We start from the raw sequence: 14043 nt of genomic DNA, 5'->3' as shown, positions 1-14043 counted from the left end.
AATCAAAATCACTAAAAGAACAAAATGTATAATGTTGACAATAAACTGTCATCAAACAGTCTGAAAGCATCCAATGTGATGGACTACGGGGGGGTCCCGCATCCCTAATGCAGAGCCAAATACCCCTTTTCAAACTCAATGGAGTGTGAGCTCATCTTGCTGAGGCATACAGATCCCATACAAACGATGGTTTCACCTCTGTAAGCAAAGTTAATGTTAGAGAGGTTGATATATTTACAGGGCACAATCACATGACAGCGGATGAACCGTTCCACACATTTAGGCACTTCCATGACTTCATCATTTGACAATTATAAGGCAATTAATGCGATTTCTTACATTGTCACTGTCATTGTCAATGTAAACATGATTCTTTTTGTTAATTTCAATTTCAGGTGTTCAGGAGAATCATATCACATATCAGTCTCATATATCTGCAATCTGTGATAGGATTTATCATACGCAAAGTTGAAGACATTGCACTATGATGTATAATAATGTTAGGAATTTTAAATGAGAAACATGGTCAAGCTTGGACATATAAGCTAAAATCTTGTGTTACTGGATTTGTGAATACTAATTGTAATACACATTCCTGGCCATGTTTACCATTGTTTTTCCCCAGCTATATAATGTTATCCGTTGAGCATTTTTGTTTCAGTATTCCTTCTGCAAATGATTTTTCACTAGATCACTAGTTCAAAATCCATCATCACCATCACTCCATAAAAATTGATTCACAATAGCAAATGTACTGAAATATATGTCCAATTACCTGTGTACCTTATACAGAACTCATTTGCAGCAGGTGTGTGTGCTGAGCCCAGGTCCCTGGGTGAATGGGAGTTCTCCTGGAACAGCAGACTAGGTAGAAAGCTGTATATATCTATTGGAGCAATCTCTATTGTACGTTGTCTGTTGTAGCACCACCCTTCTCCAGAGCTGTCCCTGCTGTCAGTGTGACAGCTGACCTTATTGTGAGGCTCACTGTATTGTTTTAGCTGTTTAGAAAATGCTGAATGGTTTGCTAGTGGAAAGTGTTTGCACTGCATTACCCATTCGCCTGGGTCAGGTTAGGACAATTTTATATATGTATTACCATAATTAAATATCTGACAGGGAAATGGAAAAAAAACAAGATGTTTTCATCCTCTTATTGGCCATAAACAAACATTCATTACATCTGAAAAACATTACTGTATGTTGGGAAGTATGCTGGCGTAAAAATAGAAGTGTACGTCGTAAGAAAATCAGTCAGGTGAACCCTACGCAAAACATTTTATTTTGTGCTTACGATCATACTTTCTTACATAATGCATACACACCATCTTTTTATATGGCCCAGCCATACATTTTAATGCTAATCCTCAAAATGCACAATATGTCTAGTAAGCTATAAGTACCTAATAACACTGTCTTACCGCATTTCAGTGAGACATTTCCCACAAAATTTGACACATGAATTCTGAAATTATTTGAAAACTGTTAGCACCACACATCAGTACACTGTAACTAGAACTCCATCCAAATAACTTAAACGTCCTAAGTGATAGTACAAAACAGGTGAACAAATAAACAGATGTCCGTTTACATGTGGTTCTTCTTCAGTGGTGCACATATTGCCCCATGAAACACTGAGAGTCTCAGTAATCGTCCTCCTCATCCTCCTCAGGCACAAACTCAAGCTCATTGTCTTCTTCGTCACCATCCTCTTCATCTTCATCCTCATCTTCCTCTTCCTCCATATCATAATCTACAGCAGCGTTCAGTAGCAGTTTGGTTCGATTGATCTCGCTCTCATCATCTAGGTTAATATGAACCTGAAACAACGAAAACAAATAATAAACATACACCTGATGACCACTTTTAAATTAAAACTTTAAAAAGTGCAAACGAAGTGTGCAAGACAGAACTTTAAAACAGTAATGAGAGCAGGAGACAAACTTCAGAGATTGTTAACATTGCTCTGGGTGCTGTCATATTTTCATGACAAGAAGACACAAAACAAAGCTCATGTCAGAGTGGCAGCAAACGTCTAACTGGAAACACACAATGATCTCGTCACAGTTTAGTGAAATGCAATTTTTTCATATAACTACATCTTTTAAGTCATGTTGGAAAACTTGTCTCAAACCATCTAAAATTATGCATTTAGCATGTATTACAAACATGCAGACATATCTGAAATACAGTTCAATCGTGATCATGCCTCTTAGTTTATGTTTAATGAAATGCTAGTGTATGGTACATTAGAGGCAAAAAGGAGATTCTAATTCAGAGTTTTAAAAAATACTAGAGCTTTCGAGACAAGAAGAATAAAGCCATTTCTAACATTCTCAAAGAGAGCAAAAGTTATTTGGTGTTGCCTTTAAGTGCAGTGTCGTAATCTGATATTGCCCCCAAATTAAGGGTTTAAAAACCCAGTAAACTCAGCAACATATCTGCTGGAGAAATATTTACTTGGCTTTGTATATATTAGTCGTAAACTGGAGGTTTAAATTAATGAGATTACAGCAACATAAACATGTTACCTGATTTCCTGTCTGTTTTTTGTATGGATGTAAATGTATTTAGTGAGATTATGCAGATCTGCAAACATCCCCCAAAAAACAGCACAATAGTGTATTGTTGTAGACACAGAGAAAACATCTGAATCTTAATTTCAACAAACTCAAGCAACAATATTATTAAGAATATTGTAATTTAACAGATAGTGATATCTGAGCCAATAGCGGGGTTGTCCCCAGATGTTCTGTCTTGTACAGTGACTTACCTCAGTTTCTGGGGATGAGCGTTCAGAGGCTCCTTCTTCTGTTTGAGCACTAATGATAGATTTCAAGGCCCCTTCTTCAAACTGAAAGTGAACACGATATATAAACCACAGGTATCACAGACACAGACCCGAAAAACCCATACTGTGAATTATCGCTTACCTTCAACCTGTTCAGCTGGTCTTGTAGCATGACTTTGATTTTGAGGAGAGTCTCCTCTTCCTTCTTCAACTCCTGCAGACGGCTGTGCATCTTTACTGCTGCAGTCAGACCATTCCTCACCACTGAAAAACATCAGTAGTCAGGGGTGCAGTGTCATTGATTGCAAAGAAGACGGGGTAACAACGTTTCCAACCCGTCAAAATGTTTCTGCCTTTTAACTTGAATTGGACAGCAAGTATCTTCACTGAACTCGATTGATAAGTAGTAACGTATTCTAGTCCAAACTGTGTGGAGGTGAGATTTCGCTAGTTTGCTAACGTTAGCTTTCATTCAGTTGCTGTCCCACCTATTTATATTTCCCTTAAGTTAACAATTCATCAGCTCTGTTTATCAGCTAACGTTACAGCGGCTTGTAAAATCGTGTTAAAATGAAGTATTTTACAGTAAAGTATAGTGGCACATTTATCATATGTAGTACAGATTGTATCAAATAAAAAACATGTACGTTGTACTGTTAGTGCTAGCTACCGAAAAAACAATTTGGCTAAGTAGCTTTAACCCAAAATGACGTTTATTGATATTTATTTCCACACATGCAAGAGTAAAACCCAGTTTGACACTATTACCTCTGTTTATAAACTCTGCCTACAGCTCCATACCACCGTCGAAATCGGTGATACACAACGTAACGTGTTTCCGACAGCTTTTATTTTGAATACTGATAGCTTTACTTAGCTGTTGTGCTACAGCTAGCTAAAGTTTGGGTCCTGCGTTTATGCGGTCATATCCGGGCTCATCATCTCTTTAAGTGTTGTAGGAAATGTCAAATTAGCAGTCTCGGGAACGAACGATGTGTCAAAAAGGACTGTCAGGGCAGATATTTGAGACTCACTTGTGATTCATTGACAACCATTACTGACAACGTCTGATAATGAAATTCATTTGCCGTTATAAAGTGGGAAGTTTTTAAGAATTTGTTACCAGAAAAGTAATTAGGAGGAAATTGATTTATACATACACGCAGAATATTTTTTTTTATCATACTTCATACCGCTGTTCAATTGGTTTATGCCCTGCACTCGATGTATTAAAATAATCGATAACTTGCATCTCTTCACGTCCAGAAATACAACCTTACGAGAAGCACATAAATGCAGCATTAAAAGTGGAGGGACGTTGAGTCTGGCGACATCTTGTGGCGAAATGACGGTAAAAACACATTTTCTCATTGGGGTGGAAATAAGAGTTGTGAGATATTTATTTGAACAAAATGTGTTTTTTAGACTGTAAGAAACCTTGTGAGTGCATTGTGATGTTAGTTGATTATCTAAATAAAAATAAGTTAACAAACCACAGCAATTCTTTTATACATTATTCTTAACGGTTCACGACCTAACGTTAGCTAATTAACATGTATTAGTATAAATGCAGCTATTTTATTCTAGTCGCTTATCAATGGCCGCTTGCCTTTCCAAAGAAAGGTTTGAAGTGGCAGGTGTCAACTTTACGACACTAGGAAGCCTAATTTGTAACAAATGTAGTTCATGGTGTGTTAGTGTCCCTCATAAAACATAAGGGTCAAACTATTAGAAGGCAAATAGGCCTTAAAAGCAAGGCCTGTTTGTTACTTCACCAGACTGTATGCTGGGTGTAACTGAGCTAATGTGCAAGGTGTAAATTTGCCTTTCATGCTGGCGTGACTCCAAGTAGCAGTTAGCAGTTTTACTTTATGATTAGCAAGACTAAAAGTGAGTGACAGTGGAACAAAAACAACGGTTTGCAAACATGCTTTGAGAACAGATTTGTGGGAAATGCTGATTTATGACCATACCTGAGAAATGTTAAGTATTTACATGCATGTTAAGGAAGCTGGGATCCTTGTCATTGTACAGAAATATCTACCGTATTTTCCATGTATGCCCAGTTCGTCAGTGGTGGAGGAGCCCTACATGTTTATCTATTTGACCTGCCCCATAAGAATATATTCAGCAGTATTGCACATTACCTACAGCGCAAGTCTCCCCCAAACCTCCCATTACACTGAAAAGGACCAAGCAACGTAGATGACAAATCCAGTGAAAACTTAAATAGATCACAGATGGAACTCGTTCATGTGAACAAGATTTGAAACGGCTCTTAATCAGTCTTCAAAAATTGTTAGAAGAGCCCATTAGGTTTTTTTATAGAATTCCTTGACTAAGTCCATCCAGATGTGTGCATTGATAATCACAGCATGCAGGCATGGTAGGAGACTCACAATGGAGCCCAGCTAAAAGGAGAGACATACCTGTCTCTGTTCACACACATGAAAACGGGACTGATGTAGGTCCCTCACATTTCCCAAACCAGATGCCTTCTATTGGTGTGCTGGATAATAATTTTAGCAACATGGGTCATCACTATGTGGTCTAATGTAAAGCCTTGTGAGGACAACTGAAAATGTGATGATGCATCTTATCCTACAAAGGACAGATGTGTAAAATATACCTGCCTCACTGATTACATAATTGCTTTATTCCAAATATTCTGTAATTATTTTATCAGGATGGGGTGTAGCTCACAGTCCTGTTTTAGCTACACAACACTACTATCTTGATCTTGGTGTCTATACTTTCATTTTGTGAAAATACTGTATGTTGTCTGTACTTCAGGTGAGAAGCAGCAGCTATCCAGCGTCACACAATGGTTGAAGACCCTGAAGACCCAGGAGCACTCCCAGATAACACAGCAGGGCAGGTTGTGCGGGTGTCCATCTGTCTCTAATATAGGTGTAAGTATTCCAGTCAAAACTGCTCTGAATGTTGCTTATCTGAGCTACTCCGCAAGCTGACGTGTGACAACATATAGGTTTTATAGTACAGTTATTTTTGGCTAAATGATTGTACTGCACTGTGTCATAGTATGTCTGAATTATTTAATGTAAAAATGTAATTAATTAATTGACACATTTTTGCTTGCTGTAAAACAAATACTTTCAAATATTTCCAAAATGAGCTTTGCAATGAAATAAGTCAAGCAGTGTTTTTTTCTGATGGGTCTTCTTCCACTGCTACTGAGGAAGACTGAGGGAAATAGTCAAGTTATATGAATCTATTCAATTTGTGTCGGTCAACTAATGGATTAATTGACTGTTCACAGCACTGTACATTTGCCGTGTTGAGGTATGTGACCATCTACAAGGACGTCATTGTTTTGAGAGCCAAGCACATAAGGAGCCTTGGGAGGGTGAAACTGGAGTTGTGTGTCAGTGTACTTGAGACCTTAAGGATTTGGGGGTCAGACAAAAAGGTGCTCTGGGGCCTGCACCCACTATCACAGCTGCTGGCCTCCTAGCACAGACATGAGAGGCCCCACTGTGGCATGAGGGTTTTGCTTGGAGCTGGTTTCAGCAGCTTGGAGGTGGCTAATACTGTACAGTTATCACTCTGCTCCTTGAGAGCCACAGTTGCTTTTTTCTTGTCATCACGCTGACTCTGTTGCTGCTACATTGCAATTTCTCCTCAATCAAAGCTCTCCTTGGCAGGACTTGAGCCTGGTGCTGAGGCCCCGTGGCAGCTGAGGCCGGGGCTTGGTCGCCCTGCGTGCCGCTGCGAGTGGTGATCTGCTATGCTTGTGCAGAGTTTGAAGGTGCTCCCACTGCCTGTGGAATGTGGTGCTGGGCGTGTTGGATGAGGGGCCTCGCAAAAGGGAGAGGAGGAAAGGGGGCGGGGAACACAGACAGAAAGACATGGGGGGGGGGGGGGGGGGGACCTTTGAACACTGCCGTCAGGAAGTTATGACTCAATTTTCAATCGCGGCAGTAAAACAGAGTAAGAGCATGTAAATAGAGGAGGGATGAAAGATGGAGAAGGAGAGAGGGAGGGATGGTGATGGGACAGAATGTAAGGTGAGGCCCAGAGAGATAAGATTATAAAACAGCAGTGAAGGGTTGGTGGAGTTGATGGGGTCGGTAAGTCACTGGGGAATCATGGGTTCTCTTGCAATCACAGCTGAGGAAAACCAGATAATGGTCAGCATTGCTTGTTCTTTGTCTTTGATTCAGGAGCAAGGCACCCAGTCTAACAGAGCTTTACTCTGACATTTGATTGTATGTGATACATTTACATGACTGTGATGCACCATAGGGCAAGCCATCTATAAAAGGTGAAGGGAAAGGTGGGGGTGGCAGCGCCAGGATGTTCCCTCTTAAGCGTTACAGTGATGTGGGCAGGAGCCTCGGCGCCTATGAAGTGAAAGGACCCGTGGAGATGCGGAGAAGCCTTTGTTTCTAAGGAACTACCTTAACCTTTACATTTCCTGTCATGAACTCCCACACACATATTCATGCAAATCGGCACGCACACACAGTGGGATAAATGTATTGGAGTGCATTCATTGTAGTCAGCACAATGTTCTGCACGTACACAGAGCCAGATAGGGATGCATACTTTAGTAGTGAATAAGTGGACGTGTAAGTGTACTGATACAGATCCTTGTATGGTTGAACGATTTGAGGAAAAAATCTAATTGTGATTTTTCTGCCATTCGATTTGCGATTTAAAAGGGAAAAAAAGTTCAGCTAAAGTTCAATATTTACTGCCAGTCTATTTTTGATGGAAGCAGCGTGAAGTAGCACAGAGCAGATAAACCGGGCAGGAATTCAGACACAGAACGGCATAGAGAATCTGGTTGATTTTCAAAATAAAGCACCATGTGCAGACTCACGATTGTATATCAACAAAACAGACAAAAAAGAAACAATTTAACAACGTAGCTTACCTAATCATGATAGAAGCACAAAAAACAAAGACAACTGAACAAATTAACAAAATCTGAACATGTCAGCAAAATCAGAAAGGCAAAACGCCCTTATTCTGAAATGCTCCATGTGGGATATGTAGCCTGCAAGAGCGACTCAAAACTGTCTCACAGAGGGCTGTTATCTGTATTTGAAGCATATGAAATGAGAAATTAACAGCCCAGCAACAACGTAGGGCTAAACGCTCTGCTGCTAAAACACTTCAGTGTGAGTTGACGCCGGACAAAACCGCGGCACAGCTGCCGCCTGTGTCGGTTTGCCTTACCATGATCCCACGTTATCCTCCAGTTTCGTTTGTTGTTGTAAAATATACACGCCCTGTACCCGCTCTGATTAGTGAGTGGGACCTTAACAGGAGGGGCATGGCGCTTGTGATTGGCAAGTAGATCTGTCACACGAGGATGACAACGGAATGAATCTGTAACTGCATGACTGTTTGAAACGCGTCGGATGCGCTGTAGGCCTATAATAAACCTACATTTTAATCGCCAGCTTCACGATTAGCTAATCGTGTTTTTTCAAATCGCAATTTCGATTTGAAAACAATTAATCGTTCAGCCCTAGATCCTTGTAAGCACAAATGCACATTATGTGGTTAAAAATATACCTGTGCACACCCTTGCAGGCAGTAGACAGTGCCAAAAGGTGTACATATGTGTTCACAGTTTGTTATGTAATGATTGTAGTGCATAGAAATCATCTGTATGCAAGTGAAGATGTAGAATAATGATCCAGTTTGCCTGTGCATGTTGAAACCTTCACACTAAATCAGTCAGCTGCTTAATCCCAGCGGGCACTCTGTCACTGCATCACAGAAGATGATGGATAATAGTGTTAATAACCAGATTAACCACAGCAGTGTGGTGTGATCCACTGTGGGGGTTTTGTCTATCAACACTTGTATGTGTACGTGTGTGTGTAAATGTACAGCTAGGTGCCCACTGCAGCTAATACCGTACTCATTCGTCAAGCGAGTGTAGTAAAAGCTAAGCATTACTCCCCTTGTCCAAATGGAAAACCTGATCATTGTTGCCGCCAGCATTTTATCATCTGAAGCACTTACATACCAGGAGACACTCTTGGTTCCATGCCCTATTCATGACAGGTTCGAGGAAAGCATATTAATCCCATGTTAAGATTTGATTTCAGTCTGCTTATGTGGCTTTTATTTGGCTTTTATACTGATCTGTCCGGAGACGTATTCCTACATTCAGTCAAATTGGAAAGGATCTGCAACATGTTGTGATCCCAATAAAGCGAAAAAGCAGAGCGACAGAGCGGTGGAGGTCTGGTTCTCAGAAGTACGTCGGACGCATGGAAAACTGAAAAAGGGCTAAAGGCGCTGGCAAATCCTGCATGTAAGGCAGTCATGTGTAACCACAGTAAAAGGCTGTTGATTTAGCTCGGGCTAAATCGAGTGAGCTTCTTTATGTTGCAGCCCGGGGAATGCCTCAGATCACGGCATGAGGTTTGGGCCCTGATATGATGTGGTTTGGTCAGGGATGGCAGGAGTTTGGGGCCGGGGCCAAGGAGAATGCCTCTGTCACAGCTGAAATTTGTAAACTAATTGACCACCCGTACACAGCATTCCCGTTCCACTAGCCTTTCTCTCAAGACCGACAAACAAATCCAGAACTCAAGAACACCTCCACCAGACCAGGCCCAATGACTGTAGTGTGATTAATTACATTTTCCCTTCCCACCTCTCTCTCTCTCCAACTCTCGCTCTCTTTCTTTCTTTCTTGTTCGCTCTCTCACTCTCCTGAGCCTGGTGTATTGGTGTGTGTAGTTCACGTCCCTTGGTACCCTAAGTTAAACATCCGTGTAATGTCAGACCAGCCAGAAGGAAATCCACTGTTTTCCTTTTCTGCTGTCGTTTTTTTTTTCTTTTCATAATGATTCGTTATTAGTAAGTCTGCAGGCTCATTTTTCTGTTTTAGTGAGCCTTTTAAATCTCAAATATCCAACTATCTGGTTTCAAAATGTGGTGAAAGATGTTTTAAAAAAAGGTGAAAATAAACAAATCCTTTTGACCCTATTCACCACAACCCAAAAGAGGGAAAAATTACAGGGTTATAAAACAAGCCCCAGTACAGCACTGGGTAAAGAGAAGTCTGAGGTGTTGATGCCAAGGACAAAGGTCACATGACACAGGATGATTATATTACTCCCATCGGACTGGCTGTGTGATCATGACATAGCATCAGCTAGGTAACAATGTAATCAGTATTTGTCCATGTGGGGCTGTGTGCCATGTTCTAAAGGTAACGCAAGTCGAAGGTTTGGCTGGTTCATATGCAGGTTAGAATGTTTTCCTTTGGGTTTTCCTTTCCTTTGGCTGGCATCCCAGTTGTAATTGGTGAGAGACTTAGCTGTTCTTATCATTTTATCTAAAGCAAATTTATTGAGTACAGAGGTTTGGGCATTCCTCACATTCCTCATGAAAAGATATTTGATACATCTCACATCTGCATATGTATGAAGCTACAGCCATAAGATCTTAGCATAAAGACTGGAACCAGTCTGGGGTGGCTGCTTGACTCTGTCCAAAGGTCAAACTATTCCTTTTAAAAATGATTGTGTCAAAGATTGTGAAATGCTCACTATAACTGTAGGGTTAAGGGTAATGATGATGTTGCAAGTCTCACTTCTGAAGCCCATGTGTATTTAATGAGGTGATGTCAGCAGTCAGCTGTGAGGATGGCAGCCTATGCTGATGTAGGGATAAGGCAGAGCAGGCCCATTGGTTGGAGGAATGTGTGAACACAGTGACAAAACCATTTATTTACAGGCACTTTCACAGTGAGGTCTAGCACCCACAGCCCAATTGCAACCCCGGGGAAGACACAGCTGCGTGTGAACGTTATAGCACCAGCCCTGCTCACTTTGATCGTCCGACATGAGAGCTGCCCTGATCTCTTGGAACACCACCCATCTTGTCTGATATCCTGAGTGCACAAACTGAGACATTCCTGACGTGCGAACTGCGCGTGACAAATAATCGCCCTTTGGGTTTTCAGCTTTCGCATGCTCTGGGCTTCTTGGCACCGTGAAGTGGGTCTAGGGCTGAGAGTTTTCCCCTCTGTACGGGTTCAGTAACTGGAGCAGCACCACAGAATGTGGACAAGTCCTGGTCTGGATTGTTATGTTAGAGAGAGAGCCTTCAGGGTGGGGCTATGATTTAATATTAACCTTTTTCAAAACCGGACAGCCTGCACTCGGAATACTGACGGGACTTTGGGGACTCTGTGTCATTTGGAGTACTGTTTTACTGGATTAAATCAACATGAATAATACAGATTCTAGGTACAGCACAAAAATAGTTGGTTTCGTTTTAGTTTCAAGCCATAACTCTTAAGAAGAGAGAAATGAAAATAACATATATTACTGCCAGATTAGTCACTGCATATTAGGGGGTAATGTTGGTTTTGATTGGACTCCAGCTCTGCTCCAATTTCTTCTGTGGTTGTATGAAATATGTCCTTTTTTAATTCACAACTGGGGTCTCGAGGTTTTAAAAGGCGTTATAGAAGCCCATTGATTTCTCCATTTCATTAAACAGGCCTTGCACTGTGTAATAACTGATGTCATTCTACTGTTTCCTGTCATTTTCCAGCTCAGGCACTGTTCCACATGCCCTTCTCCAAAGTCCGTCCAGTCAAACCCTGACATGATTGATTCTTTTACACTTCATTTGTAGCGCTCATCAAAATTCCACTGAATCATGAAACTTTGGCTGAATACTCTCCAAAGTAATCTAACCGCAGTAAAAGCCTAAGTCCTCTTGGGACATATATTTCCCCAATGAACTGATGACATTTCGCTAATACAAAGAGAACAAAAATACTACATCGAAAGTGTCCTGCCCCCATGCAGTCCTACATTTTGAATGTGTGCCTGTGAAGTTTGCCTCAGGCAGTTGTATCAGTCAAAAAATATTTTCATTTTGCCAGCAAGTCTCACATTGGCACCACAACTGTTTTAAAGAAGACTATAGTACTGTGAATTTCTAGACTCCCGCATAGCCCCTCTGCTGCTGCTGGTGCAGTTGCTGAATTGCAGTTGAACACAAGCAGTATTTGCATGAAGTTGCCCCCTCCCCAGTCCTGCTTTGGCCTCTCTCTGGCACAGATGGAGATTACTGCCAGAAAAAGTCAGCAGCAGATTTAGCAAGAATGCTTCCAAGATCTTAACTACTCCTGTGCGTCTGTGAAAGCTTGCACATGTTCATGTCTTTGTGCGTGTGCTCAGTGCTGTTAGTAGGCAGATTGTAATCACAAATGTCATGTATGACCAGCTGTGGCGCATCTTGAGACATTATCTGATTACAATCCAGACACGCACCTATCCACAAACTAGATACTGAATCACTGATTAAGTCCTCACTGTCATCTTCAGTTGCAGCAGTTAAAATGATAAAGGTAAAACTTGTTTCATGTAAAACACACTTTGGGGAGGACAGTGATGAAACAGGGTGGCACTGACATAATGCTATTTTGTGTTGGTAAAGATCATGCATTGTGGCTGGCTTAATGTACTACATATTGTATTTAAAAATAACACAGAGGTAGCAGCATACTCATCTTTTTTTTTCCATAGCTGGACTGTAGTAGTCCTCCACGACTACGGGTTACATTGTGGGACCAGGGAGGAAGTGTTGTAGAGGGGCTGTGAGGGCATTGCTAGGCAACACGGTGGGCAACTTGGCGTAATGAGCGTGGGGCTCAGGAGCTGTCTGCTCAGTGTTCCAGGTCCTGACAAGAACAGACAGGCTGGCCTGGGACGACCTGCATGGAGCTGCCACCACGGCCACCTGCTCACAGCAATCATCACCAGCGCTCCAGCCAGCCACCGATACAGCATACAGACCCAATTAAGAGCCCCACATGTCCCCCTCCAGCCAGCCATCACTAACACTCCTGCAAGTCTGACAAGGCTGCCTTTTTTCCCCTTAGCAAATCTCTAATTAACAACATTGGTAGTGGTGAGGCTGGGCTGGACAGAGCTGTTGAAAGGGGCTGGGACTCTGCTCGGGTAATCAGCTTAAATACAGGTTTATTTCCTGCCCCCTGTGCCTTGCTACTTCCAGCAGAGATTACATTCTTTTATCTGTTTATCTCCAATTTCCTCTGACTTGTAACGTGTCTCCTAGACACACTGTCACCTCTACTTAAGGCCAGACTGGCTGCTCCTGCGAATCAGAGCAGTGATCAGAGGTGGTTTTGGCAGGGCACAGCTCTCAACAACATCTCTGTCTGTTTCATTACTGCCTTACCACCTCCTCTCCCTCCACTCTCACCTAAATGAAGGCCTCTTATCTTTGCTGCGGAAACACTACTCGACGTCTAAGGGATCAAAGATTCTCATACAGGAATATACCCTTTCATCAGATTATATTTAATCATTTATAGAGAAAGTGTCTTGTTAAAGATAGAGATCAATCACAAAGTTTTGTTCCTGTAACTGGCAAAAGCCAGATTTTAATTTGTTCGAATGAGGGAAAAAAAAGGAGGGAGAAAATTATATTGTGAAATGACCTCATTACTAGAGATGGATTAAGAGAGCTGTGTGTTCCAGCCAAGAGCGAAGGAGGTGGAGGAATTTCCTTTCAGTGGGGAGATGTTATTGTTGGAGCCCTGTGCAGAGCCGCTGGATGAAATATCCTCTTCCCCAGTTTGGGAATTGAGTCTTAATTCAGGATCACCACTCTTGATTGTAGGGAATTAAGTCTAATCATGTCTGTCTTGAGCAATTCAGACAAAAATAATATAGACTGATTTACACTAACATGACAAAAGTAAGTGAAGAAGTCATCCGTACCATTATTAAATACATTTGCTATTGCATTTTATTTTTCATCCATTCATCAAATGATGTCTGTAATGTGTCTTTTCTGGCTTGTAAGGAGAGAAACATTGGCTGTTAAGGATTTCCCGTGGTCAGTTTTCCAGGGATTTCTACTCATAGACTTAGATGTTGCAGTTAATAAGATTTGTTTGTAATGATACAGTATTGCACGCTATATAACTCACTGAGTACTTTATAAGAGCTTTTGACCAACATCAAAAGATTGGGCTGACTGGATTTTCTGGGTGTTTTTCAGTTCGTTTCCCAGAAATGTGATCACTGTGCAGGACAAAATGTGAACAGTGTTTTATTTATTTATTTTTGTAGTGACAAGCTTAAAAGCATTTTATGTGTTCATTTAGGTAGCGCGACAGTCTTCTCAATAAATATGTTATTGTATGAGAGGCTTATTTTGTTGCACTGTTTCCTTTCCGTGGGTTAACTTACCCCACAGCTAGTTCAGCT

At 41.3% G+C, this 14043-nt stretch overlaps 1 protein-coding gene and 1 long non-coding RNA gene across 2 annotated transcripts; one reads left to right on the top strand and one right to left on the bottom strand.

Annotated features, from left to right (window-relative positions):
* Window positions 1-1261: 1261 nt before the first annotated feature.
* snapc5 (small nuclear RNA activating complex, polypeptide 5) lies at window positions 1262-3716 on the bottom strand. The gene is made up of 4 exons (XM_038705255.1): window positions 3560-3716; window positions 2934-3055; window positions 2774-2854; window positions 1262-1820 (listed from the first exon to the last, which is right to left on the bottom strand). The coding sequence occupies exons 2-4, from the start codon at window positions 3021-3023 to the stop codon at window positions 1644-1646; spliced, it is 348 nt and encodes a 115-aa protein (XP_038561183.1). The 5' UTR covers window positions 3024-3055; window positions 3560-3716; the 3' UTR covers window positions 1262-1643.
* On the top strand, window positions 3038-5697 carry LOC119893248. Its single transcript, XR_005442785.1, has 3 exons — window positions 3038-3227; window positions 4058-4142; window positions 5585-5697. It is a non-coding gene; the product is annotated as an uncharacterized LOC119893248 (long non-coding RNA).
* Window positions 5698-14043: the final 8346 nt, after the last annotated feature.

Source organism: Micropterus salmoides, unplaced genomic scaffold, assembly GCF_014851395.1.
Source record: "Micropterus salmoides isolate LMB-PRFRI ecotype aquatic unplaced genomic scaffold, ASM1485139v1 Ms_hic_scaffold_8, whole genome shotgun sequence".
Classification (NCBI taxonomy): Eukaryota; Metazoa; Chordata; class Actinopteri; order Centrarchiformes; family Centrarchidae; genus Micropterus; species Micropterus salmoides.
Note: the sequence above shows the minus strand (reverse complement) of the source record. Positions and strands in the feature narration are given on the sequence as shown.

Excerpts from the sequence above, each read along its gene's own strand:
- snapc5 (XM_038705255.1), bottom strand. The coding sequence starts at position 3,023 with ATGCACAGCCGTCTGCAGGAGTTGAAGAAGGAAGAGGAGACTCTCCTC. Across the intron at positions 2,855-2,933 it reads ACCAGCTGAACAGGTTGAAG|TTTGAAGAAGGGGCCTTGAA; the intron begins GTAAGCGATAAT and ends GTTCACTTTCAG. Across the intron at positions 1,821-2,773 it reads GCTCATCCCCAGAAACTGAG|GTTCATATTAACCTAGATGA; the intron begins GTAAGTCACTGT and ends TCGTTGTTTCAG.